At 43.9% G+C, this 27897-nt stretch overlaps 1 protein-coding gene across 3 annotated transcripts in view; it reads left to right on the forward strand.

The window, feature by feature from the left end:
- Positions 1-2945: 2945 nt before the first annotated feature.
- Positions 2946-27897, forward strand: part of CDKL2 (cyclin dependent kinase like 2) — a 97365-nt gene continuing 72413 nt past the window's right edge. Inside the window, exons 1-2 of one of the 3 annotated variants that reach the window (XM_082243533.1) lie at positions 2946-3009; positions 9422-9651. In XM_082243533.1, the coding sequence (XP_082099659.1) occupies positions 9484-9651 (168 nt within the window). In that variant the 5' untranslated portion in view covers positions 2946-3009; positions 9422-9483. Of the gene's footprint in view, positions 3010-3110; positions 3189-3260; positions 3654-9421; positions 9652-27897 lie in introns of those variants that run through there. The other 2 variants (XM_082243534.1, XM_082243532.1) reach the window with 2 other exon arrangements.

The raw sequence follows: 27897 nt of genomic DNA on the forward strand, positions 1-27897 counted from the left end.
AGTAATGGCGGCGATCTGTGATTTTTTGTGGGACTGCGACATTGTGGCAGACAGATCAGACCCCTAACTGACATTTTTGACACTTTTGGGGGGACCAGTGGCATTACTACAGTAATCAGTGCTAAAAATATGCACTGTTACTGTAATAATGACACTGGCAGGGAAGGGGGTAACACTGTGGATGATCAAGGGGTTAAATGTGAGCCTAGGGGAGTGATTCTAACTGTGTGGGAGAGGGGGGGGCATGGCTTGTGAAATGATCATAAAGACCTGTGTTCCTACATAGAAGGATCACAGGCACTCTGTGATCATTCCAGACAGAAGAAAGGTCAGCTGTGTTTACAACAGCTGACCGTTCTTCTCTCTCAGTGGGGAGCAATCACGGGTATCAGGCGGCAATTGGAGCCGCCTGGCCCATGCATCAGAGTCCCCGCTGCTAGTCCCCTAGCTGCCGGGAGGACTGGCGATCCCCCCCTATTAGCAGTCCTGGCCATCGTGCCCTGGACCCGCTAATTGGCTCTGGCGGTGCCCCAGATCGCGTGCACAAAATCACGTACATATAAGTGATTTTGTGCAGCCAGGCCGCCCTGCCACAGTATATATGCGGTGGGCATTCCGTAAGCGGTTAAAGTGGAGTTCCACCCTAATTTTATACTTACCTCCATCTTCTCGCTCCGGGTCACCTGAAAAACAAATGGCTAATCGCATTTTTTTTTTTTTTTACTTACCTCGTATAGAAGAAAATATACTTACCTTACTTCCTTCTTCCTCCTTCCTCGGCCGCGGCCCGTCGTCACTTCCTGGCTCTGCAATGATTCCTGGGAGCTGAACATCATCGCTCCCAGGAATCATTGCACCTGCACCGGCCCCGACGTCAGTTCCGGGGCGCGCACGTCATCCCCTTCTAAACAGCTTCTGGGCATGCCGGTACAGGGCATCGTGGGACCGAAGAAGGCGGAAGAGGACGCCAAAGAGGATCATGCTGGCTTCAAGCTGCCCACATCTGAGATGGCAGCGCTGGACAAGACTTTTTCAAGGTAAGTATTTGTCCTAAAAGGTAAGTGCAACCCGGGACAGATCAGAGGCTAGCCATTGTGGAATGCACTAGCCCTGACTGTCCCGGGGGTATTTAAAAAAAAAAAAAAAATTCCAGGATGGAACTCCGCTTTAATTCTATTGTAAAGCGCTGCGTAAACTGTTGGCGCTATATAAATCCTGTATAATAATAATAAAAATTGTTTTCTGTTTCAGTGTTTCTATTAAAGTATTTCACAATAACAAAGAATGCAATTATACAACAGAGAGTACTTATCTTCCACAAGTGTCCAGCATACATTAACGGACTGAAAGCCCACCTACTTATGTAAGGGAGTCTTCTTCTTCTCTTCCTTTTTTCCTTTAGCAGTCTGCCCCCCCCCCCCATTTTCTTTTGTTAGGAAAATACAATTCAACTCAATGTCAACTTGTATTGTGGCTCCAGCCCAAACGGCGGTCACCACCTCTACGGTCCGGATGTACATCCGACCACAAATTGTTGCATCCGCTACAGCGGACCCCCCCCCCCCCTCCGGGAGGGGAGAGACACCCCCCTAATCTCTTAGTGAACTACAGTCAATATTTAAGAGAATAGTTCCAGAAGATTTTCCCCCTTAATGACCAGGCCATATTTTGCGATTCAGCACTGCGTTACTTTAACGGAAAATTGTGCGGTCGTGCGACACTGTACCCAAATAAAATTGATGTCCTTTTTTCCCCACAAATGGAGCTTTCTTTTGGTGGTATTTGATCACCTGTGCGATTTTTATTTTTTGCGCTATAAACAAAAAAATAGCGACAATTCTGAAAAGAAACCAATATTTTTCACATTCTGCTATATAACATTCCCAAAAAAAAAAAAATTTGAAATCAAATTTTTTTAACATTTTCAGCCAATTTATTTTCTGCTACATATGTTTGGTAAAAATAAATCACAATAAACATATTCTGATTGGTTTGCGCAAAAGTTATCTCGTCTACTAACTACGGGAAAGATTTATGTAATTTTTATTGTTTTTTTTTTACTAGTAATGGCGGCGATCTGTGATTTTTTGTGGGACTGCGACATTGCGGCAGACAGATCAGACCCCTAACTGACATTTTTGACACTTTTGGGGGGACCAGTGGCATTACTACAGTAATCAGTGCTAAAAATATGCACTGTTACAGTAATAATGACACTGGCAGGGAAGGGGGTAACACTGTGGATGATCAAGGGGTTAAATGTGAGCCTAGGGGAGTGATTCTAACTGTGTGGGAGAGGGGGGGGCATGGCTTGTGAAATGATCATAAAGACCTGTGTTCCTACATAGAAGGATCACAGGCACTCTGTGATCATTCCAGACAGAAGAAAGGTCAGCTGTGTTTACAACAGCTGACCGTTCTTCTCTCTCAGTGGGGAGCAATCACGGGTATCAGGCGGCAATTGGAGCCGCCTGGCCCATGCATCGGAGTCCCCGCTGCTAGTCCCCTAGCTGCCGGTGCGCTACCGACGTAGACCTACGTCGGTTTGCGCAGGAGGGCCGCCGTGCCGCAGTAAAAAGGCGGCCGGCGGTCAGCAACCGGTAAAAATGTATTCAGGACAGTCGAGAAGACCCGAGAAAGATGACATCAGAATTTTAGAATAGAAAGAAAGAAAGGGTAAAGATTAAGAGGTGGTAATTGGACAGGACCTCGCACTCCGAATCCCACAGTCTCAGAAATCGCTCAACTGGTTATGGATCGAGGGTCACGAGTTAGGTACAATAATAATTGTTTTAACATTCTAACAATCCTGGTTACATAGAATAAATTTCAGTTCTAGATTTATAAATGAGAGGTGTCACCCCCAAACCCCCCTGCCCCCAACATTTTTGCAAAGACAAAAATTAAGTACACTTGTGCTTTCCCCCCTTTTTTATTTCTGTGCAGTGCGGCTCTCGTGGTAGAACAGGCGTGGCTGGATTCTGCTAAAGATTTCTGTGATGTCACAAGGTATGTAGTGCATGTTTTTTCTATTGGGGGAGAAATGCTATTCAGCATGTCTGGGTCCATCTGCTGCTATGTTCCGCTGCTGACGAGACCCTGTGTGCCACCCACCCCCCATTAGACTGGCTCAGCACATGTCTGCAGCAGCATTTTCTGGAGAGAATGTCACCCTGCCATGTCTGTATGTAAGTATTGGTGCATGTCATTAAGAAACTCTTGTCTGCCTCTGGCTAGCCATGAATGCAGTACTGTTCCCTGTGTGTATTCCCTGCAGGGGGCAGTTGCTAGGGTGACCAGCATTCCCCCAGCTCAGCCACAATCACACACAAACTGGTTACTATTGCTTCTATTGTATGCAGACTGGAGGTTGACGAGCAGGGAAGCCATCCAATACACTCTGAATTCTAACCACACATTACACACCCACCCCTCAGCACATGCAAGGGGTTAATCATCCTGTCATTTCTATTTCGCACCGCAAGCTAATGAACTTTCAGCATATGCTTCACCTGAAAAGACATAGCATGGCAAAAAAATTCTATTTGCTTTAAAAAGGATGCCAAGGCTCTCTTTTGGATCAGCCATGAATTCTTCTTCCTTTGTTTTCAGCATCAGAATGGAGAAGACCTGCGCTAAGTAGCAAGAATTAGGTAGGTGACATAAAGAACGTGACTCTCTTTTGTATGGAAATACTATAGCCTGCTGGGCTGCGATCTTGGCTGCTACATGTATCACTTGCGGTATACATTCCATAGGTAGTCTTACTGCATAACCCTTTTTTTGAACTGGTTGCATTGCAGAAGATTTAGGAAAAGGGAGGTTATGTAGAGAATAGGATTTTACACAATTTTTCCCACTTTACTCTATAAAAAACATAAATGTAAAAAAGAATAATGCAATGATGCACACAGGACAGCTTTGAGCAATTTTTATTATACAGGATTTATATAGTGCCAACAGTTTGTGCAGCGCTTTACAATGTAAGGGAAGACAATACAGTTACAATACAATTCAATATAGTCATGGTTTTATAGAATATTGACGAATAACTAAGGTTTAATCTGGCAACAAATGAACAGACAATATTATCAATTTAAAGCTACGTAAGTGATGTATATAGCAGCCTTTCTCAACCTTTTTACCCCCGAGGAACCCTTGAATTTTAATATCTCGGGGAACCCCTGCTAAAAATGATTTTATATCCAGCTCATGATACATTAGCATGATCAGTAAGTCGTAGATGGAAGAATAAATACAAGAATAAGAAATGTGTGTTATTTGGTGAATGTGACAACCAGGGCAGATCATTGTATTACCCCCCCCCCCCACCCCCCCCATACCATAGACTACATTGTTTTCAGGAAAAATCATCAAATTTAATTAATAATAATGTCCAGAGGAGTAACACAGACATTAAAAACTGTAGTGGCTCTCTACATTGGTGGTCAATGAAGAAGTGACCCCTTTAATTTAGTGGTCAGTGTAGGGCTTCTTTACATTATATGTCAGTGGGAGATGTAAGTGGTCATTGGGAGATGGATACCCTTAAAATTGTTGGTCAGTGAAGTGTCAGGCAGGAGATAAATTGGGTAAGTGGTCATTGGGAGATTGATCCCCTTAAAATTGTTGGTCAGTGAAGTGTCAGGCAGGAGATAAATTGGGTAAGTGGTCATTGGGAGATGGATCCCCTTCAAATTGTTGGTCAGTGAAGTGTCAGGCAGGAGATACATTCGGTAAGTGGTCATTGGGAAATGGATCCCCTTAAAATTGTTGGTCAGTGAAGTGTCAGGCAGGAGATAAATTGGGTAAGTGGTCATTGGGAGATGGATTCCCCTTTAAATTGTTGGTCAGTGAAGTGTCAGGCAGGAGATAAATTGGGTAAGTGGTCATTGGGAGATGGATCCCCTTAAAATTGTCAGTCAGTGAAGTGTCAGGCAGGAGATAAATTGGGTAAGTGGTCATTGGGAGATGGATCCCCTTAAAATTGTTGGTCAGTGAAGTGTCAGGCAGGAGATAAATTGGGTAAGTGGTCATTGGGAGATGGATCCCCTTAAAATTGTTGGTCAGTGAAGTGTCAGGCAGGAGATAAATTGGGTAAGTGGTCATTGGGAGATGGATCCCCTTAAAATTGTTGGTCAGTGAAGTGTCAGGCAGGAGATAAATTGGGTAAGTGGTCATTGGGAGATGGATCCCCTTAAAATTGTTGGTCAGTGAAGTGTCAGGCAGGAGATAAATCCACCAAAATCCCCACTGCTGAAGAAACCCTACTTGAAAAAGCCTGGTATATAGTAATTTAATCAGGTAAGGGTAGACATTAAAGGAGGAGGGTTTTTAACCTGTAAACAGCAGTTTTTATACTTGTATGTAATTAAACTACCTCTTATCTTGTCACTGTCTTGAGATATCAAGGTATGCCTTGACAAGAGAACAGTTAGATAAGCCTTTCTCATTATAGAGCACACACAAATACTGAAAAACACACACTGTCAGTATATAATTTAGTGCCTTTCTCAAGAAAGATTTACATCCTGTTCTGCACTGTATTATGTGCATATAGAATATTTGTACAACATGAGCTAATAAATTCAATATATTTTTATATAACAAAAGATCTCTGGTTGTGAGCAAAAAGAGAGACTTTTTTTTACATAGGTCGTATATGCCAGTGATAAGTTCCATAAATCAAGCCATTCCTTTAAGCTACGATATGCTCTTTAGACATTATTACAGAAGTTGCGTTACTAAAACACACTTGGCTTGATTTACTAAAACTGGAGAGTGCAAAATCTGGTGCAGCTCTGCATAGAAACCGATCAGCTTCCAGGTTTTTTGTCAAAGCTTAATTGAACAAGCTGAATTTAGAAAGCTTTATTGTGAAAAAAAAAAAAAAAAGGATTTAGAAGTTGACTGGCTACCATGCCCATCTGCACCAGATTTTGGACTCTCCAGTTTTAGTAAATCAACCCCATTGCATCAATATGTGAAAATATTTAGCAGAGGTCAGTTAACTTTCAAATACTTGCAGTGACAACATCACAAACGTTACTGCCGAAAGTCCACGGAGGGCTCTTAGCAGTGCCTGAGTATGCAGGCAATTTATTATAAAACATATGCTATTTTTTTTCATCACTATGGGGAAGATTTAATAAAATTGGTGCACTCAGAATCAGGTGCAGCTATGCATGGTTGCCATCAACTTCTAACTTTATCTTGTTCAATTAAGCTTTGACAATAAAGCCTGGAAGCTGATTGGTTTCTATGCAGAGCTGCACCAAATTTTACACAATGCGTTTTTGCGGGCATTTGCGTTGGCATGGCAGCCCAATTAAATGAACGCTGTGCCTGCGTTTCAGTAAAAAAAGGTGCATGAACCTTATTAAAAATGCTGCTGCAGGGAAAACACATGGTCTTTTTGACCATGTGATTTCCCTGCAGTTCCTGCACTACGATTGTACATGCATGGGTTGCCATTCAGAATGAATAGCAGCCCTGTGCGTTTTCACAGAGTAGTGCGTTTTCACTGCAAGTGGTTACGGGCGCGGGAATCACAGCGATTCCCGCAGTCACACGCAGAAGTGTGAACCAAGCTTTAGTAAATCACCCCCTATGCGTAAGTTTGGATTGCTTGAGTTCACACAGACAAATTTGAAAATAAATGACCAGTTTCATTCTACAATACATTATCTGCATACAGTAGAAGCAGCACTACTCAAGAGCACCAACCTGCACCAAAACCCACTCAAAGGATGAACCTACAGTATTCCTGTCACCGATCTGGGCAGTTCTGAATGAGAAATTGATGCTAGATCAGCCTTTCTCAACCAGGGTTCTTCCAGTGGTTGCTAGGGGTTCCTTGAAAAATTAGGAACTTCTGCCTTTCACATGAGTAACCACTGACAACAATGATCTGAGGTTATTCCCAATGACCACAAATGTAAGGAGCATTCTTCCCAGTGACCATCACATCACACAAATGTACTGTAAGCTGTAAATATAGTAATAATTAGTTCACTGGAAGCGATTTTAGGGTTTCCCAATGGCAAAAAGATTGAAAAAGGATATGCTAGATGCGTCACTAATATAGAATCACATTTACATACTTGATTTGCATTTGAGTTGTGTCTGCATTGCTTTGGGTGCATTTGGCCTGGGTTTATTTAAACAAAGCAAATCTTTTGGAAATAATTCAGTGAAATCCACACTACAGCATATAACCAAGTGCACTGAATGCAGCACTGTTCTGTTTAGGTGTGTTCAGCAGCTGACCGTACTCCTTGGTGAATCCTGTAGAGAAAGGCTCTTGGTTGGTTTTCAGGGTGGAATGGATGTGTTCAAACTCACTATGCTACTGAGTTAAATTGCTTGGTGGCTTTATTAAACTATACCAACAACCGAAAAACTGGCTTCATCAAATATGACCATTGGGAGAGCTACCTTTGCCGACCGCATAGTTTGTTGCAGTGAAGATCCTGTGATGACTGGGGCGGGAATGCTTGTCTGCTTTTTTAAAAAGTTTGGATGTAAAAGAAGTTATATCTTTCTATCTTCCAATCAGTGTTGGGGGTAACTAGTTACAAAGTAACTGATTACAGTAACTACATTACTTTTTTTGGTAACTAAGTAATGTAACTAGTTACAATATTACGTACCGTATATACTCGAGTATAAGCCGACCCGAGTATAAGCCGAGGCCCCTACTTTTAACACAAAAAGATGGGAAAAATCATTGACTCGAGTATAAGCCTAGGGTGAGAATGCAGGGCGGCGGGCATGATACAGGAGAATGCAGGGTGACTGGCATGGTGCAGGAGAATGCAGGGTACTGGCATGGTGCAGGAGAATGCAGGGCGGCGGGCATGGTACAGGAGAATGCAGGGTGACTGGCATGGTGCAGGAGAATGCAGGGTACTGGCATGGTGCAGGAGAATGCAGGGTACTGACATGGTGCAGGAGAATGCACGGTACTGGCATGGTGCAGGAGAATGCAGGGCGGCGGGCATGGTACAGAAGAATGCAGGGTGACTGGCATGGTACAGGAGAATGCAGGGTACTGGCATGGTGCAGGAGAATGCAGGGTACTGGCATGGTGCAGGAGAATGCAGGGTACTGGCATGGTGCAGGAGAATTCAGGGTAATGGCATGGTACAGGAGAATGCAGGGTACTGGCATGGTACAGGAGAATGCAGGGTACTGGCATGGTACAGGAGAATGCAGGGTACTGGCATGGTGCAGGAGAATGCAGGGTACTGGCATGGTACAAGAGGATCCGGGGTTGTGGGCATACTACAGGAGATGCAGTAATGTGGGCATTGCACAGGTGGACCATGCCCGCTGCACTGCATTCCTTGTAGTGTGCCCGCAGCCCTGCATAATGGCAGGTAGTGAAGCTGTTTCACTTACCTGTTCCAGAGGCGCCTTCATTTTAAAAATGGCGCCGCCCGGCGCCGACACGTCATTGCGCACGCGCCGCCGCCGCTCGTATACTTTCGGCTATTTCCGGCCTCTCCCGAGCGCCGCCGCCGCTCGGGAGAGGCCGGGAATAGCCGAAATTACACGAGCGGCGGCGGCGCGTGCGCGGTGACATGTATGCGACGGGCGGCGCCATTTTTAAAGCTTAAGCCCGTCGGAGCGGACAGGGAATTTTTTTTTTTCCCTTGACTCGAGTATAAGCCAAGGGGGACGTTTTCAGCACAAAAAAATTTGCTGAAAAACTCGGCTTATACTCGAGTATATACGGTAATATTGGTAACTACACTACTTTACTAGGCTATAGGAGGTAACTACACTACTTTACTAGGCTATAGGAACGCGCTTTCCTGCGTTACCCAAGCCATGCGATACAATCGTTATTTCGAAGAATAGAGAGGGATGAAGTTTATGACTTTTTGTTGCACTTTATGTTTTATTCTGTTTTTTCAGGTTTTGTTCTCATGTTTCCCAAAGCCTGTGTTTATACAATAAACTCTATGCAGAAAGAGTGTCATGTATCTTCTTCTACACGGTCAATTAAGAAAGAGGGAAGTAAAGTAATAGGTAGTGAAGTTACTTTTCAAATGCAGTAACTAATAAAGTAATCTAGTTACAATTTACAGAAGTAACTAGCAACTAGTAACTAGTTACATTTTTTGAGTAACTACCCCAACACTGCTTCCAATTCACTTTAAATACTATTCTAAAAACTAAACTAAAAAAAAAACGATTACATCTGTGATTTTTTTGTGCTTTAGTAAACTATCACTTAGGTAAATAATAGTTAATTAAAGCACACAAATTAAACTTGAAAAGCTGTAAGCATGTCACATAAACTTTGGAGGCATTCTTTAGTCTCGAGACCACCAGCAGCATTGGCAGATTTATGTATGCTTTGAGGTTTTACAAGGTACACCCATCAATACTCCTTTTTAATTTGACACAACAGGTCACATGAAATAGAGGATCCTTAGAACAGTGAGTTCTGCCGCTGCTACACAGACTGACAAGATGGAGAAATATGAAAACTTGGGTCTGGTGGGAGAAGGTTCTTATGGCATGGTGATGAAGTGCCGGCACAAGGAAACTGGAAGGATTGTAGCTGTCAAGAAGTTCCTAGAAAGTGAAGATGACAAGATGGTTAGGAAAATAGCAATGAGAGAAATCAAATTACTGAAGGTAAGCCTGGAATTTCCATGTTGGTAGGAACTCATGCAGAGAGCAGTTAGTTTCTTCAGGAATCCATCCATCTTACTATTTTCCAATGTAAATGTGTCTAGTTTTTACAATGCATGCCCTGTCTTGTTATGCAACGTACGTCCTGCTTGTGTAATTTATACCAGGCCATTACTGGGGATAGAACTTTATCCTAAACATTGCAAAGCAAGCCTGCTCAGATGCAGTACTCTTGGTTCTACTTAATAAACACCCAAGGGAAAATGTTCTTTCCCTTAACCTATAATAGTCCTGTGGACTGATATGGCAGTAGTATCATCCCTGACATATACTGTAGAAAAATGGTTGGCTATATAATCAAGTGTAATTCATTCTGGGACAAGTGGTTCTGCTTAAAGACCTAAGGGGATGTGTTCTTTCCCTAAATCCATAAGAGTCCCGTGGAATGCTATGGCAGTAGTATCAACTCTGGTACATGTACTGTAGAAAAAAAGGTTGGCTATATAATTAAGTGCAATTCCTTCTGGGATAAGAATTTGTAAACTCTGTACTTTGTTCAGTACACGTAGATTGAAGAAGAAAGATGAATATCTAAAAAGTTTTGTGATAAAATATTTCTAGTTGCAGGAATTTGAATTATGTCAGTTTAACTGGCTTTAATATATAGTGTACACAGCTAACTATCCTTTCTTTTTAAATACTGGATACCAATATTTGAACTGACACTAAACAATATCAATATGCATTAAAAATAATCCATACACACCCCCTACCTAATAAAAAATGTAATCTATTTTTTTATGAAATTGTTTCTTGCTGTGTTTTTCTGCTTCCATGTAATGTCCTCTGTGAGCTCCTAAAGCTCTCCTTTTCTGCTAAACTTTCATTTTGAGTTTCACTCATGTGCACTGCTCCATGCACACTATGGTATTGATTTACTAAAACTGGAGAGTGCAAAATCTGGCAAAACTGTGCATGGTAGCCAATCAATGTGTTTAATTAAGCTTTGACGAAAAAAAAAAAAAAATAGAAGCTGATTGGTTTCTATGCAGAGCTGCACCAGATTTTGCACTTTAGTCCGTAGTCCCTAGTCCAATTTATAAGTAAGCAAGAGAGAAAGGCTATATTCCTACGTACATCCCTTTAAACACACATTAATCACACAGGTTCTGTGGCTGATTAGGGTGGTAATTAAACTCACTTAGTGCCTTATGTGCATTAGATCAGCCTCAGAACCTGTGTAAATAATATGTGTCCTGGATTAAAGGGATGAGGTGGCAACCCTACATACAGCGGGACCATGGAGAACAAACAAAGCCACCCTCTAACAGAAATTCAGATCACAGCATCACAGCAGCAAAAAAAAAGGAGGAATTTCGAGATTTAGGGACGGCTGAGAGCAATAGAAGCTTCTTTTTTAGTTAAGAATACATATTTTAATAGCATTTTTTGTTTAAATTAGAGTTTGGTGTCACTTAAATCTAATTATCTAGTTTTCGCTTACCTTCCAGCAGAGGACCAGTATGAGTGAGTTAGAATAAAAGGAAGGAATTAATATGAATCATAAGAAACATGCAATCATATTCCACATATAAAGTGCATATGTGATACAGGTGAAAATATAAAGTGGCATAAATATATAGTAGCATAAATAAAGTGCAAAGAATATATATGTGCAAATATTGCGAAAAAAGTCCAGTAATAAGTCCACGTGAAAAAAGTGCTATAAGTATAAACTCCAAAAATGGTGAATCTGCCAACTAAGGTGGCTAGTGCTTCCAGTGATGAGTGACCAGGGTGTCACAATAATCAATAACCGTGCACCCCCTTGTGAGTGGTTGCTCACCTTCAATAACTCAATAATGAGTGAGTTAGCACCCACTTCTGTTTTGGGTGCATACATTCAGCAGCACCCCAATCTGACTCAAACTTATTTTTTTAAGTAGTTTTACCTGCAAAACATGTCACTGAGAAGAGTGTTGTCCTTCAATTGCTCACCCCACCTACAGTGCATCCGGAAAGTATTCACAGTGCTTCACCTTTTCCACATTTTGTTATGTTACAGCCTTATTTCAAAATGGATTAAATTCATTATTTTCCTCAAAATTCTACAAACAATACCCCATAATGACAACGTAAAGGAAGTTTGTTTGAAATCTTTGCAACTTTATTTTAAAAAATGAAAAAAATCCATTGTACATAAGTATTCACATAGGTACTTGGTTGAAGCACCTTTGGCATCAATACAGCCTCAAGTCTTTTTGAGTATGATGCTACAAGCCTGGCACACCTATTTATGGGCAGTTTCTCCCATTCTTCTTTGCAGGACCTCTCAAGCTCCATCAGGTTGGATGAGGAGCGTCGGTGCACAGCCATTTTCAGATCTCTCAGGAGATGTTCGGTCAGGTTCAAGTCTAGGCTCAGGCCCGGCCACTCAAGGACATGCACAGAGTTGTCCCATAACCTCTCCTTTGTTATCTTGGCTGTGTGCTTAGGCTCATTGTCCTGTTGGAAAATGAACCTTCAGCCCAGTCTGAGGTCCAGAGCGCTCTGGAGAAGGTTTTCATCAAGGGTGTCTCTGTACATTGCTACATTCATCTTTCCCTCGATTCTGATTAGTCTCCCAGTTCCTGCCACTGAAAAACATCCCCAGAGCATGATGCTCCCACCACCATGCTTCACTGTAGGGATGGAATTAATCAGGTAATAATCAGTGCCTGGTTTCCTCCAGACATGACACTTGCCATTTAGGCCAAAGAGTTCAACCTTTGTTTCTGTAGATGAGAGAATTTTGCTTCCAAATGGTCTGAGAGTCCTTCAGGTGCCTTTTGGCAAACTCCAGGCAGGCTGTCTTGTGCCTTTTACTGAGGAGTGGCTTCCATCTGGCCACTCTACCATACAGGCCTGATTGGTGGAGTGCTGCAGAGATGGTTGTTCTTCTGGAAGGTTCTCCTTTCTCCACAGAGATTTGCTGGAGCTTTGTCAGTGACCATCAGGTTATTGGTCACCTCCCTGACTAAGACCCTTCTCCCCCGATGGCTCAGTGTGGCCGGACAGCCCACTCTGCGAAGAGTCCGATTGTTTCCAAACTCCTTCTGTTTACGGATGATGGAGGCCACTGTGCTCATTGGGACCTTCAATGCTGCAGAAATGTTTCTGTTCCCTTCCCCAAATCTGTGTTTCTGACATGCACTGTTAACCATGGGTCCTCATATAGACAGGTGCGTGCCTTTCCAAATCATGTCCAATCAACTGAATTTATCAATCAAGTTGTAGAAACAGCTCAAGCATTTTTGGTGAAACAGGATGCACCTGAGCTCAATTTTAAATGTGCAAAAATCAAAATAAAACCCGCGCTTTAAACAATAACACGTGCTACCTGTAGCTGCTGCTCACTTAGGTAAAAACCAAGAAAATGAAATGTCAGAAAAAACAGCGCTTCCAGGAATGTGGATAATCATAAATAAATAATAAAATTACAAAAAAATTACATATAAAGTGCACTTATAATAAAAAATGTAAACAATTCATAAATATATAAAGGTGCAATAGTATCAAAAATTAATTATGGTGCTAAATAAAGTGCAGTCCAAAATAGTCCACTCAAAATATAAAATTTCAATAAGGTGCTGTATGAAAAGTGCTTGAAGTGCTCCACACAGTGGGAAGGTGCTCCAAAAGACCCTTTTGGGGATCCACTCACCAGACTTCTATGGTTAACTAACAAGCCTCAAATATGCAGTGGTCCTCCAGCATAATATAACCCTTAGGGATGGATGGGTCAGCAAGCCTCCAGCCTTCAAATATAGTCCCCCCCTCGGTCCGTACTCAAAAGGAAGGTAATGAGCCAAACAAAGTGAAGCCCGCAGGATAATTTATTAAAAAGTACTAGATTAAAACTACTCACATAGGTGGAAAATGTAAAAGCATTTATGCTGGAGGACCACTGCATATTTGAGGCTTGCTAACCATAGAAGTCTGGTACATAGGATTTTTTCGTTTTTTATTTTTAATAGATTTGCAAAGATTTCAAACAAACTTCTTTCGCGTTGTCATTATGGGGTGTTGTTAAAGAATTTTGAGGGAAAAAAAAAGAATTTAATCCATTATATGACCATATATATATCCATAATAATAAACGTATTTAACCAATAAGGCTGTAACAAAACAAAATGTGGAAAAGGTGAAGGGCTGTGAATACTGGGTGCACTGTATGTATAATGCCTAGGTTTTGGAAATCATGAAAAGTCCCCTAGAGGCGGCATGGCCGGCAGCCGAGAAGATGGCTGCAATCTAAACTAGCTCTGTGACATCCTTCCGGCAAACAGCAACTAACAGCGACACTTCCTCCCTAATCCCATGGACTGGACTGGGAGAACATCAGCAACCAAGATGGGCAAAAGAAAAGACTGCGATGGACCCCCGCCAACTCACTGATTTTTTCACTACACCCGGGAGAGCCACTCGGCAAGATGGTGCGGCTCCCAGGTCCCAGCCTGCAAGCCACGAGGCAGCTCTCCTCACAGAGCTCAACACACCGGCAAGAACAGACAAGTAAGACACATTCTGCCTCTCAAAGTCCACAAAAATCTAAACCCAGACTGGATGATACACTGCTAGGGGCAGAGGGAGGGGGGAGGAAGATAACTTCATGGAAGAAAGTGGAGGCCTCACAGACCCCAAAGAGCAGTTCCCAACCACAGGTCAACCCATAGTAGGCACCACTCTTAAAGACATGCTGGTGGCCCTGCGCAGCACCCTCCATAGAGATGTATTTGCAGCAGTTACCGGAGTCAGAGCTGAAGTGGATGACTTAGGTGACAGGGTTTATAACTGGAAACTAAGATGGGAGAATTCGTAGAAGCACACAATGAATTAGTGGATGTATATAAAGATACAGAAGACACCATTACCCAACCTAAAATGAAAATAGCTGACCTAGAGGACTGTTCCCGGTGAAACAACCTCAAATTCTGAGGCATACCAGAAACTGTCCTCTCTGGAGCTTTAAAGCGCTATCTACAACTAATGATAACAACCCTCCTACCTGATGTTCCGGCACAAGAAATTGTTATAGACAGAGCTTATCGGCTGCCCAAACCACCGTATCTGTCAGACCATATCCCTCGTGATGTTATAGCACGGATCCACTTCTTCCACGTTACAGAGAAAATGCTACAAGTGACCCACAAGCGAATCGCTTTCTAGACCCATATACAGGCATCAGGCTATTTGCACATCTTTAGCAATATACCCTTATGGCCCACAAGCAATTAACCACCATTACGAAAATGTTACATGACCACAAAATCATCTATCATTGGGGGTTCCCTGCCAGGTTGCTAATTACCAAGGGCAACAGACAGCACACTTTCTATACAGTTGAGAAAGGTCTCCAACTTCTTAGATCGTGGAAGCTACTCCCTGCCTCGGAAGACCAGCCACAACCTCAAACAAGCACATCCCTGATGCGTCGCAGGAACACCTCCTCTGACCGCTGAAGATGACATCCATGAAATAGCAGCTGTTGCTTACACTATATGGAGATCTACTAACCCGGTCCACCAACGTTTTGTTAACCATGTTGGCTACCCTCTTACATCGTTCACCAGACAGGAGGACCGAACTTGAGAGCTAAATTAGACCTTTCCAGCCAAAATTAGCTGTTGCTACTCGTTGATCCTTACAGGATTTCTTTTTTTTTAGTAGGTTACCCACCCCTATGGTTCTACTCAATTTGATTCTACTTATATTTGTCACTAACTTTATACCACCACTTCCCCAAGGTAGCAATCTTCACCTCTCTCCTCAGATGGCTTCCTACACACCCCCTAAAGTACTTGATTTTCATCAATATCATCACACCTTGAACTCTCCTCTTGTGGACAATACCAGCATTCTCTGGCCGATGACAGCTTGGACTCAAAGGACACAAGACTTTGATAATGCACAGTTACGCATCACTATAGATCCCAAACATGCCTATCAACTTAGTGTCGCTTAATGCACATGGGCTCAATAGCCCCTATAAACGCAGAGCCGCTTGGTCCGAAGAAATTAAAATTACACGCTGATGTCTTCTGTATACAAGAGACCCACTTCTGCTCCTTTAAAGCACCCCAATACTCTCATAGGTTGTTTCCCCATACACTCACCGCTAATACTCCAGTTAAGAAAAATTGAGTTATGATAGCAATTGGCTCTTCAGTAACCTTCTCTTTAATTGATTGATGAAGCACCCTAAAGGGCGCTACATAACCTCAATAATGTTATCTATACAATCCTTATTATACGTATATGCACCACATTCTGGTCAGCTTAAATTCATGAATGCCATTTCTAAGAAAATTGAAAGGCTCCGGAAGGGCCAATTGCTACTAATGGGAGATTTCAATATGGTAATTGACCAAATTCTAGATGTTTCGACACCTCCTTCCTGTACCAGACACACTCTCCAGAGTTTTGAACAAACATAACCTATATGATAAATGGGGGTGCACACATTCTATAGAAAGGGATTATACCCATTATTCTGCACCCCACACCACATATTCTAGAATAGATTTCTTTCTCACCGACCTCACGCTGTTACACAAGGTTCTTAAGGCTGACATCTTACCGATCACTTGGTCCGACCATGCTCCAATCTCTCTAACCTTAACAGAGGAACATAGATCCCCCCCAATTCGCCTCTGGCTTAATAACCCATGCTTGTTCACCAGTAGTATCGACAGGGAAAGACTTACCACTTCTCTTGTGGAATTTTTCAAACACAACTTAACTGATGATTCTGATATACTTAATGTATGGTGTACACACAAGGCTTATTCTAGAGGTCTATTAATTAAACTGGCAGCAAGGGAAAGGAAACGCAGTTTTTCAGGCTATTGAAAGCACTCTACAAAAAATCCACTCCCTGGAAGCCCAACACAAACAAACACTAAACCCATCCACACTGAACGAGCTGCAGAAGTGAACTAGGACTTCTCATGCTATCAGATCATGAGACACTACTCCGCAGACTCAAACATTCCTACTATTCCCAAGGGAAAAAAGCAGGTAAACTTTTAGCTGCGCAACTAAAATCCAGACAAACCAAACAAGCCATTCCATACTTACTGAAACCTGGCTCTAACTACAAAATCATACATCCAAAATAAATTGCCAACTCTTTTAAAGATTACTATCAGGCACTCTATAATTTACTAAATGACGGCTTTACTACCCAACCCATCACTGCACCTCCCATCCCTAGATGCAGACACTTTAAGTGTGCTTAATTCCCCTATATCAGAACAAGAAATCACTAAAGTGATTCAATCACTACCTATGAATAAGACACCGGGAGCTGATGGGCTATCCTCGGAATACGATAAATCCTTCACTGAAGTATTAGTTCCACACCTTTGAAAAGTCCCATAGAAGTCTGTCCACCTTCCTTGTTCTATCCTGTAGACCTAGTTGGAAATCTAAACCAGAACATCTGAACTAGTGGAACTAATCCATCGGTTGCAGCACATTTTCAATATTTCCTGATTTCCACCATTAGACTCTGACTCAGCTTCATCCCTCTTTATCCGAACACATTAATTTCTTTATCACAGAAACCAGGGGGATTCTTCATAGACTGCAGATTTAACACTACATAGCTGTTAAAAAACATAGCAACCTCATTCAAGTTCACACACGCAGTCGCTGTTTTTTTTCAGAAAATGAATTCAGTAAAGCCAAATAATTATCTTTTAATCTTAGTAATTAAACAGTTTCTATGAACAGCTTGTGAGGCTTCTATAATAGAGCCATAAAAACATAAGGAATCTCTCTAGACATGTGGAGACTAATGGGCCATACACACTATAAGATTTTCTGAAGACTTTTTCCTTTAGACTTACCAAAACCATATAATATGAGGTCAAACCTAAACACTTTCAATTTGTATGCAATCTGGCAGGCCCTTGCACTACATAGAAAAGGTAAATCTGAAGGAAAAAGTCTTCAGAAAATCTTATAGTGTGCATGGCCCTTAACCACTTTACCACCGGAGGATTTTGCTGTCTTCCGTCCAGGCCACTTTTTGCGATTCGGCGCTGTGCGACTTCAACTGACAATTGCGCGGTCGTGCGACGCCGTACCCAAACGAAATTTACGTCCTTTTTTTCCCACAAACAGAGCTTTCTTTTGGTGGTATTTGATCACCTGTGCAATTTTTACTTTTTGCGCTATAAACAAAAAAAGAGCGTTTATTTTGAAAAAATAACAATATTTTTAACATTTTTTTATATGAAATTCCCCCCAAAAAAGATGTAAAAACCAATTTTTTAAAAAATTTTTGGCCAATTTGTTTTCTGCTACCTATGTTTGGTAACAAAAAATTGCAATAAGCGTATTTTGATTGGTTTGCGCAAAAGTTATTGCGTTTACTAACAAAGGGAAAGATTTCTGTCATTTTTGGTGTTTTTTTTTTTAACGCGTAATGGCGGCGATCTGCGATTTTTTTTGTGGGACTGCGACATTGCGGCGGACAGATCGGACCCTTGACTGACATTTTTGACACTTTTGGGGGTACCAGTGACATTACTGCAGTAATCAGTGCTATATATATGCACTGTTACTGTAAAAATGACACTGGCAGGGAAGGGGTTAATTTTATTGGAGAGGGAGGGGTTAATGTATGCCTGGTGCTTACTGACGTGTAGGGGGGGAGGTGACTGAGTGAGTCATGGACAGATCGGATGTCCAGCTATGCTGAACAGTCCGATCTGTCACTCCCTGTCACTATGGAGATCCGTCCGCTTGTGTTTACACAGGCGGGCGGATCTCCACACTAGATCCCCGGCGATCGGGGCAGAGCAGCGGCGATTGCCGCTGCTCCTCCCCTGGCCCAACTCCCGCTGTGAATGAAAACAGCGGGAGCGAGCCTCCGGCGGCGCGCAAGCGCCGCCCAGAAGGGGGAGTGTCTGACGACGTTAATACTACGTCGTCAGACGATAACGAGCCACTCTGCCACAGTAGTATTACTGTGAGCAGACGTAAAGTGGTTAAAGGCCCATACACACAATAAGAAAATCTGTAGGGAAAATTCATCCGACGACCGATCTGTCGATTTTCGGATTGTTAGTATGGTGCTTTCGACAGCCAACTCTGACTTTTCGACTGACAAAATCCTGGTGTGCAGGCTATAAAATTTTTGTCGTCCGTCAAAACAACGTCCCATTTTCGTCTCATTAGTACAGATTTCGACGGAAAAAAATCTTAAGAGCAAGACTAGGCATGCTCAGAGACGAAAGAACACATACAAAGCAATCCAACACATGACATCACTTCTGAAGTAGAATTCTGTCGTACGGGAAAATTCGTATGAAAATAACCTCTTCACTTTCCACATCAGACTAGCATGCCACAAAAAACGGATGACAGATCGTTCGATAATCTGATCGTGTGTACGGGGCTTTATAGCAACATTTTACACACTGATCCTTCCCTTGTCAAGTAAATATATGTATGTGACCATTCCCTCCATTATATCATGCCTACATCATGGGTCAGGAGCAGAATAAGAATACATTAATTAAGCTATTTTTTTTCTGGTCTAATCCTATTCAAGTCTAACATCCTGGAAAGCAAGGACCACAAAAAATAACAAACCTGCACATTTCTGTTTATATTTCTATAGGTTTGCTTTTATTAAAATTAAGGGGTTATAATCTGTGTCCATCGTAGATGTCAGTAGTTGTAATAACGGCCTATAATATTGAAGGCCACACACCAATGATATCACTTCACTTGAAACAAGCTTTATTCAAGCTGCAAGTGGCTGCTGCAAAACCCTGCCTGGGACTGGTTCTTCCTGGTGCATTTCACCCTTAACGCCTTAATCCTAGAAACAGGGACGATCTTAGGGAAGAGACCTTTAAGGCTTGGTTCACACCTATGCATTTTTGGTGCTTTTTGTAGAAAAGCACTGTAGTCTATATAACATGTTTTTTTATGGGAAACATTCACACCTATGCTTTTTTTAGCCGCTGTGTTTTTCAAAATGGTCAGGGACCAGTGCGTTTTTTGTTCAAAAGACTTCAATGGAGAAGCTGCAGAAAAGGACTTAGTGTGTTTTTGCTGTGATTTTTGCCACAATTTGCATTTTTTTAATCTACCCAACAACAAATTGGGCAAAAAAAACATAAACAAAACACATTAAAAAACACGTCAAAAACATATGAACAAAAATGCAAAACACATTTCAAAAAAACACTGCAAAAACAGATCAAAAGCAAATTGCATAGGTGTGAACCAAGCTTAAATCAGTACTTCAATAAGCTTGTTAGGCATCCTTAATTGCATCTTAAGGGCCTGGGTCGGACTGCGCATGCTCCGTAAGTGACGTCACTCCAGCTGATTTTACCGATCAGCTGGGGTTGGCGCGTGCGCAGTCCGTCGGGGGGCACAATCCGACGAGAGACAGAGCGGGGAAGAATCTAATGTCAGATTCTATCTCGCTCTGTACGATCAGTACACATATGGGACAAATTAAAGGGGCACCCTGAAATACTAAATGGGCACTCTGGAATACTAAGGGGGCACGCCGACTGCAATAATAAAAGGGCACTCTGGAATACTAAAGGGGCACGCCGACTGCAATAATAAAAGGGCACTCTGGAATACTAAAGGGGCACGCCGACTGCAATAATAAAAGGGCACTCTGGAATACTAAAGGGGCACGCCGACTGCAATAATAAAAGGGCACTCTGGAATACTAAAGGGGCACGCCGACTGCAATAATAAAGGGGCACTCTGAATGCAATAATAAAGGGGCACTCTGAATGCAATAATAAAGGGGCACTCTGAATGCAATAATAAAGGGCCGCAAACTCTCAAGTGGCCCTGGAAATAGCTCGGGCCCCAAATTAGTCTGGGGGGCCATATTTTGCACGGAGGTAGGGGAGGGCTCCCTTTACCAAGCATTTTGGAGTCGCTAGCCCAAAATGTACTGGTCAACTATTTCCAGGGCCACTTGAGAGTTTGCGGCCCTCGGCCCGTACCATGCAGCGGGGAGTGCTGGATATTGCAGGAATCCCTGGACTCTTAGCTGGACTCTTAGATATTTAGCAGTATCTGTATAGCACTGCTCTGCAGTTCCTGTATTCCATAGTGGTTAGCCAAATCGACCCCTATGCAGGTCCCTGTAACAATTAAGCATTGGTCCTGAAAAAAGCATGTGGCCCCCTGCCACGTTTGAGGCCCCTAGCCACCAGGGTTCAGGTACCACTAGGCCCATAATTTAGGTCAGCTTGGTGCTGTATGGCAATCTTCGAGTGGGCACAGTCGCAGGGCCCCAGCTCGGGCACCAAACAAGTCTAGGGGACCATATTTGGCACAGTGGTAGGGGAGATCTTCCTTTACCACTCTGAAAATGTTGGAGTAGCGAGCCTGAAATTTTCCGGTCAACTTTTTCAGGGGCCTCTTGGGAGTGTGTGGCCCTGGGGCAGTACCGTGGAGAAGGGACTGCTGGAAACCATATTAATCTCAATATTCTTAGCTATCCAATGTTACCTGCGGAGCAGGGCTCACTGGTACCTATGTTCTACAGTATTTGTGCAAATTTGACGCCCATGCCAGTCCTCGTGAAAATTAGGCATCGTCCACAAAAAAATGTGTGTGACCCTGGGGGTCAGCTAGTATCCCTGTACCAAGTTTGGTGACCATATCCCCCCGTGATTTGGGTACCACAGGGCACTAAATTTATGGTACATTGGCCCGCTATGTTAATCCATGACTCTGATGGGGGTGGGAATTTGAGGGGCCACAGCCCAGGCCCTGAAAGAGTCCAGGTTCCCTGAACATGTTTGGGGCCCACGCTGTGGCCCCTCCAAAATTCCCTACTGCGCCATATATTACCATAGGCTAGGCCAAACTAGCCTAAATCTAGGGCCCCACGGTAGCGGAACGATGTTGCCCAGGGGCACCAAACTTGGTATAGGGTTACTAGAGGACCCCCAGGGGCCACAAATTTTTTTTGGGGCCAATGCTTAATTTTCATGAGGACCTTCATGGGGGTGGAATCTGCCCAACCACCGCAGGACATAGGAACTGCAGAGCCAGGCTCTGCAAATATAGTTAAATAGCTAAGAGTCCAGAGATTCCTGCAGTACTCACCAATCCCCACTCCACATGAGTGCCCGAGGGCCACACACTCCCAAGGGGCCCCCTAAAAAGCTGACCATAAAACTTCAGGCTAGCGACCTCAAAAATGTAGAGGTGGTAAAGGAAGACCTTCCCTACCTCTGGGCCTCTGGACTAATTTGGGGCCCGCTCTGTGGCCCCTCAAATTCCCGATCGCGGCTGCACCATAGATTAACATAATGAGCCAGGCTAGCTTAAATGAAGGGCCCTGTAGCCGAACCACGGTGCTCAGGGGCACCAAATTTGGCACATACATTTGTTTGGGGCCAATGCTTTATTTTCACAGGGACCTGCATTGGGGTAGACTTTAGCTGACCACCGCAGAATAGTCCAATGGTATCCAGCACTCCCTGCTGTGCCGTATGGCCCGGGGGCCACATACTCTCAAGGGGCCCTAGAAAAAGTTGATCAGGAAATTTTGAGCTAACAAACCCCAAAATGTTTGGGGTGGTAAAGGAAGGACCCCCCTACCTCTGTGCCAAATATGGCCCCCGGACTCATTTGGGGTCCTAGCTGTAGCCCCTCAAATTTCCAGACTAAGACTCTGCAATAGATTAACATAGCAGGCCAAGCTTCTATAAATGTAGAGCCCAAACCACGGGGGTTCAGGGCACCATACTTGGCAAACTTATACTAGAGGACCTCCAGTAGCCACACACATTTTTTGGGGGCAACGCCTAATTTTCACAGAGACTGGCATGGTGATTGAGGTTTGCCAAATATTGCAGAACATAAGTAATGCAAAGCCCCGCTTTACGGGTAATATCGGATAGCTAAGACTATGGGGATTAACTACTTGTCGACCAGGGCATAGCCCAATGATGGCTACAGCATGGTCGGCCTATTCTGGGAGGGTGTACAGAGACATCCGAATCGTGCTTCCCACGGATTGTGTTAAAGGGCCAACGACAGGTGCCATTTACCATGTGATCGCTCCATCCAATGACAGAGCGATCATTTGTCAACAGAACGCTGCATGTCTGGTTTAGCTCTCTCCTCGCACGCTGTACACACCGATGGGCACCGCCCCTACCTCATCCATGCCCATCTCTGCCTCACCCATGCCCATCTCTGCCCTATTTATGCCCACCTGTGTCTCATGCCCATCTGTGCTTAAATCATGCCAATGAGTGCCTCCTCATTTGTGCCTCATCAGTGTGTCCCTCATCATGCAGCCTGTTTCCCCCTGTCATTCAGCCTCTGTCCCCGCCGTCATTCAGCCCCTGTCCCTGCCGTCATCCACCCTGTGTCCCCACCGTCATGCAGTTCATGTCCCCCCCACCGTAGTTTGGCCTGTGTCTGTGCCTCCGTCAGAGTCCTCCTTTACATCCAGTGTGTCCCTGTCAGAGTCCTCCTTTACATCCGTGTCCCCATTAGAGTGCTCCTTTACATCCAGTGCTTCCCTATCAGAGTCCCCCTTTATATCAGTGTCCCAGAGTCTCTCTTTACATCAGTGACCCATCAGAGTTCCTCTTTACATCAGTGTCCCCGTCAGAGTCCCCCTTTACATCCAGTGTCCCAGTTAGAGTCCTCCTTTACATCCAGTGTGTCCCTGTCAGAGTCCTCCTTTACATCCGTGTCCCCATTAGAGTGCTCCTTTACATCTAGTGCTTCCCTATCAGAGTCCCCCTTTATATCAGTGTCCCAGTCAGAGTCCCCCTTTAAATCAGTGTCCCCGTCAGAGTCCCCCTTTACATCCAGTGTCCCCGTTAGAGTCCTCCTTTACATCAGTGTCCCTATCAGAGTGCCCCGTTATGTGTCCCAGTCACATAGCTCCTTTATGACCCACGGTCAGAGTGCCCCTTTATTATTGCATTCAGAGTGCCCCTTTATTATTGCATTCAGAGTGCCCCTTTATTATTGCATTCAGAGTGCCCCTTTAGTATTCCAGAGTGCCCTTTTATTATTGCAGTCGGTGTGCCCCTTTAGTATTCCAGAGTGCCCTTTTATTATTGTTGTCGGTGTGCCCCTTTAGTATTCCAGAGTGCCCTTTTATTATTGCAGTCGGCGTGCCCCTTTAGTATTCCAGAGTGCCCTTTTATTATTGCAGTCGGCGTGCCTCTTTAGTATTCCAGAGTGCCCCTTTAGTAATTCAGGGTGCCCCTTTAATTTGTCCCATATGTGTACTGATCGTACAGAGCGAAATAGAATCTGACATTAGATTCTTCCCCGCTCTGTCTCTCGTCAGATTGTGCCCCCGACGGACTGCGCACGCGCCAACCCCAGCTGATCGGTAAAATCAGCTGGAGTGACGTCACTTACGGAGCATGCGCATTATCCGACGGAGGGCATTTTTCGACACGACACCGGCACCTCCAGAACTGAATGTATGTAATAGCAGGTGCTGGGGTGTGCTGGAGGGTCTATTGATGCTGGCTGCTGAGGGATCTATTTTTGCTGGAGGGGATCTATTTTTGTGTAGGAAGGGGGGGCTCTATTGTTGCTGGGGAGTTCTTCTGTTGCTTGCCAGGGGCCCAGGGCTTTTTTTCAGCGGGAACGCGGGGGAACGCAGTTCCGGCACCTTCAGTCTGAATGTATGCAATGGCAAAGGGGTGCTGGGGCCAGTGGGATGAGCTGAATGGCCTATTGATGCTGGCTGCTGGGGGATCTATTGTAGCTGCGGTGAATCTATTGTTGCTGGAGGGCATTATGTTGTGGGGGGGGGCTACTGTTGCAGTGGAGGATTTATTGTTGCTTGGGGGAACTATTGTTGCTGGGGCTCTATTGTTGTATTGTTGTTGAGGGGGGTCTATTGTTGCAGGGGAGGATTTATTGGGGGGGGGCGATTGTTGCAGGGGAGGATTTATTGTTGCTGGGGGGCTATCGTTGCTGATTGCAGGGCATCTATTTTACGTTTTTTTCTATTGTTGCAGGGGAAGATTTATTGTTGCTGGAGGGATCTATTGTTGGGGGGTCTATTGTTGGGGGGAGTCTATTGTTGCTGATTCCAGGGGATCTATTTTACTGCTTTTCTAGTTATCATTAACAAATTCTATACAAATTTTCTAGAACCACAACATGATACTTGGTTCGGTATTCTCTAAAGGGGGGGGGGGTACTTGGCTGTGGGTAGAGGGTGGAACCGAAGGACAGCACTCGGAGGTGGGTAGGGGGTGGAGACAAGGGTGACTCAGAAGAGGGGAGTGCCTGCACCTATTCTCTGAGAAAAAAAAGCTCTGGTTGTAACACATGTACAGATAATACTTTGTTTCCTATACTATGGACACTATGATAGATATTAGTATATCTATCTTTTACCAACAAATTAAAACATGTATGCTTGTATTGTATCTTAGACGCATATAAAAATAAATTTGTATTTTGCTCATTCTTATCTTTTCTGTAGGGTACAATTAGTACTGCCACTAATCCCTGTTGAAAGATTTTCCCTCTATTCACCAAAATGTATTTTTTAAATTTTTACTTTTAGTGATAACAGTAAACTAGAGCGGGGGAATCTCCCGAACACACCCCACTCCATCCAAAACTAAAAAATGCTAATAAAGATCTAAAGAAGTGTGAAACATTGTAAACATTGTATGAATGCAGAGAAAGCATGTGACTGAATAATACCCATGAAGCCAGCTCTTATTTAGGGGTTTTGCTATAACAGCAATTTCAGGTTTGCTAGAAGAACCTTCACAAGCAAGATAACCAAACAATATTTCCATCCTCCCCACTGCTCTGTTATTGTGTTGGCATAACAGCAGCAGAGTGACTATTAGAAAGGCAGGATCACTCAGCAGTATTTACTTTGCACCTCTGGAAATGCTGTGTTGATGAGCTGGGATACTTTGTCTTACTAATTAATTACTTTCTCTTAGAACGACAGATGCAAAATGCAAACATTTTATATTGATCAAACAGTTATTGTGATCCCTACTATATATATATTACAGAAACCAGACCTGTGACATACATAATGCAGTAAGACTTTAATTGATGAATTCTGTGTATGTTATGTTATTTTTCTGTCATCGTTACATTTTATGCATATATTTACAGTTACATAGTTAGGTTGAAAAGTCCATCCGGTTCAACCAAAAAAAAAAAAACAGTATTGAAAACCCAACCATACAATCCCATATACACAATCCTATACCCGCTGTTATATAGAAAGATTTGTCATAAGTGAAAACCAGGGTCTTTTATTCTTGACTTCCTTCTAAAAATGCTAGTTGACTGCTTGTTTTGGTGATCCCCTGGCTTCTATTCATTTTGATCCCCTGTATTGAAATTGTTTACTCTGATGTCTGCAATAGACACTGCATGAGGTCTTCCCCAGTCTTACATCCCCAGCCTGCCCCTTTCATTCACTGGATTCCAGTACTTGCAATCCAATTCAGCATTGTCTAGTGTAGCCCGTGGCGCACAGTGCAAAGACTCAGTTCAGTAACCCCCAAAGAGGGTGGTGTCATTAGGGTAGAGGTTGGTGTCAGTAGGGCAGTGGATGGCGTCAGTATTTTTTTATTTTTATTATTTTATTTTTATTATTTTTTACACTTTGATGATTTTTAACAATATTATAATCAGTGTGGGAAGAAGAAGAGCACTGGTGCTAGGGGAAGGGGGACAAGGGGGGCAACTGGTGTTTAGTGGAGGGTCAAGGGGGCAGTGGTGTTAAGGGGGGCACTGGTGCTCAGTGGTGGAACAAGGGGGCAGTGGTGCTCAGTGAGGGGGACAAGGGGGGAGTGGTGCTTAGTGGGGAACAAGGGGAGCACTGGTGTTCAGTGGTGGAACAAGGGGGCAGTGGTGCTCAGTGAGGGTGACAAGGGGGGGGGTGGTGCTTAGTGGGGAACAAGGGGAGCACTGGTGTTCATTGGGGGGAAGAGGGGCACTGGTGCTCAATGGGGTGGAGATAGGGAGTACAGGTGTTCAGTGTGGAGACAAGGGGGGCAGTGGTGCTCAGTGGGGGTACAAGGAGGGCACTGGTGCTCCATAGAGGGGACAAGGAGGGGCACTGGTGCTCAGTGGGGGAAAATGGGGGCACTGCTACTCAGTGAGGGACAAGGGGGAATTGATGCTCAGTGAGGGGAGATAGGGGGTCCTGGTGCTTAGTAAGGGACAATGGAGGCATTGGGGCTTAGTGGGGGGAGACAGGGGGTCCTGGTGCTTAGTTGGTGCATTGGTGCTTAGTGAGGGGAGATGTGGGGTCCTGGTGCCTAGTTGGGGACAATGGGACATTGGTGCTTATGGGGGACAGGGGGTTCTGGTGCTTAGTGGGGGACAATGAGGGCATTAATGTTCAGTGGGGAGAAATGGGGGGGTCCTGGTGCATAGTGGGGGACATTGGTGCTTAGTAGGGGGAGTTGGGGGCCCTGGTGCCTAGTGGGGTAAGTGCCTAGTCTGCTGATCTTTCTCCAGACACAGATGCAGTGACAGCTCAGACGATCACTGCTGTTACTTGTAAACAAAGAGGCAGCAGCAAAAGAAGACTTTTTCTACTCGCTTATCAGCTGGGCTCTGACTGATGACATCATCTAATGAAGAGCCAAGTCGAGGAAGCCAGTGGTGGAAGTCTTCCTTTGCTGCAGCTGCCCAGGATCACAGAGAGGAAGATGAAACTGAGCTGCTGCGGACTGTGGAAACAAAAGAGCCTGCTGGGTGCAACTATGACTTGTGGGATATATAGTCCCCAGACAGACTGAGCCTATACAGACCACCATGACCTGACCTCTGTAGAGAGGAAAAGGAAGATCTGCTCCCAGGCTTCAGGCAGATTTGGTAAGGACATTGTGGGAGACAGACTGTGCTGCAAGCTGTTAGCTGAATATTGTGCCATCATATCAAGTATGCAGAGATGTGGAGTAGCAGACATTTCAGGTACATGAGAACACTACTGACCGATCGTTGGAGAGAACATCATTATCACTGACTGATGCTACCACCTGATTGTTAGGGAGAACACCACTGTAGCTGTCCAGAGCTGCCACCTGATAGTTGGGGTGACTTACGCTGCCCCTGACTTTGCTGAACCATCAACGGAGAACAGAGTGAGAGGTTGTTGAATGTTGACCACACCCTACTGCACTCCATTGGAGAGGAACAATAATGTTTGCTTGGGACACAGTG

The sequence above is a fragment of the Pelophylax lessonae genome (assembly GCF_965119305.1).
Source record: "Pelophylax lessonae genome assembly, chromosome: 1".
Taxonomy (NCBI): Eukaryota; Metazoa; Chordata; class Amphibia; order Anura; family Ranidae; genus Pelophylax; species Pelophylax lessonae.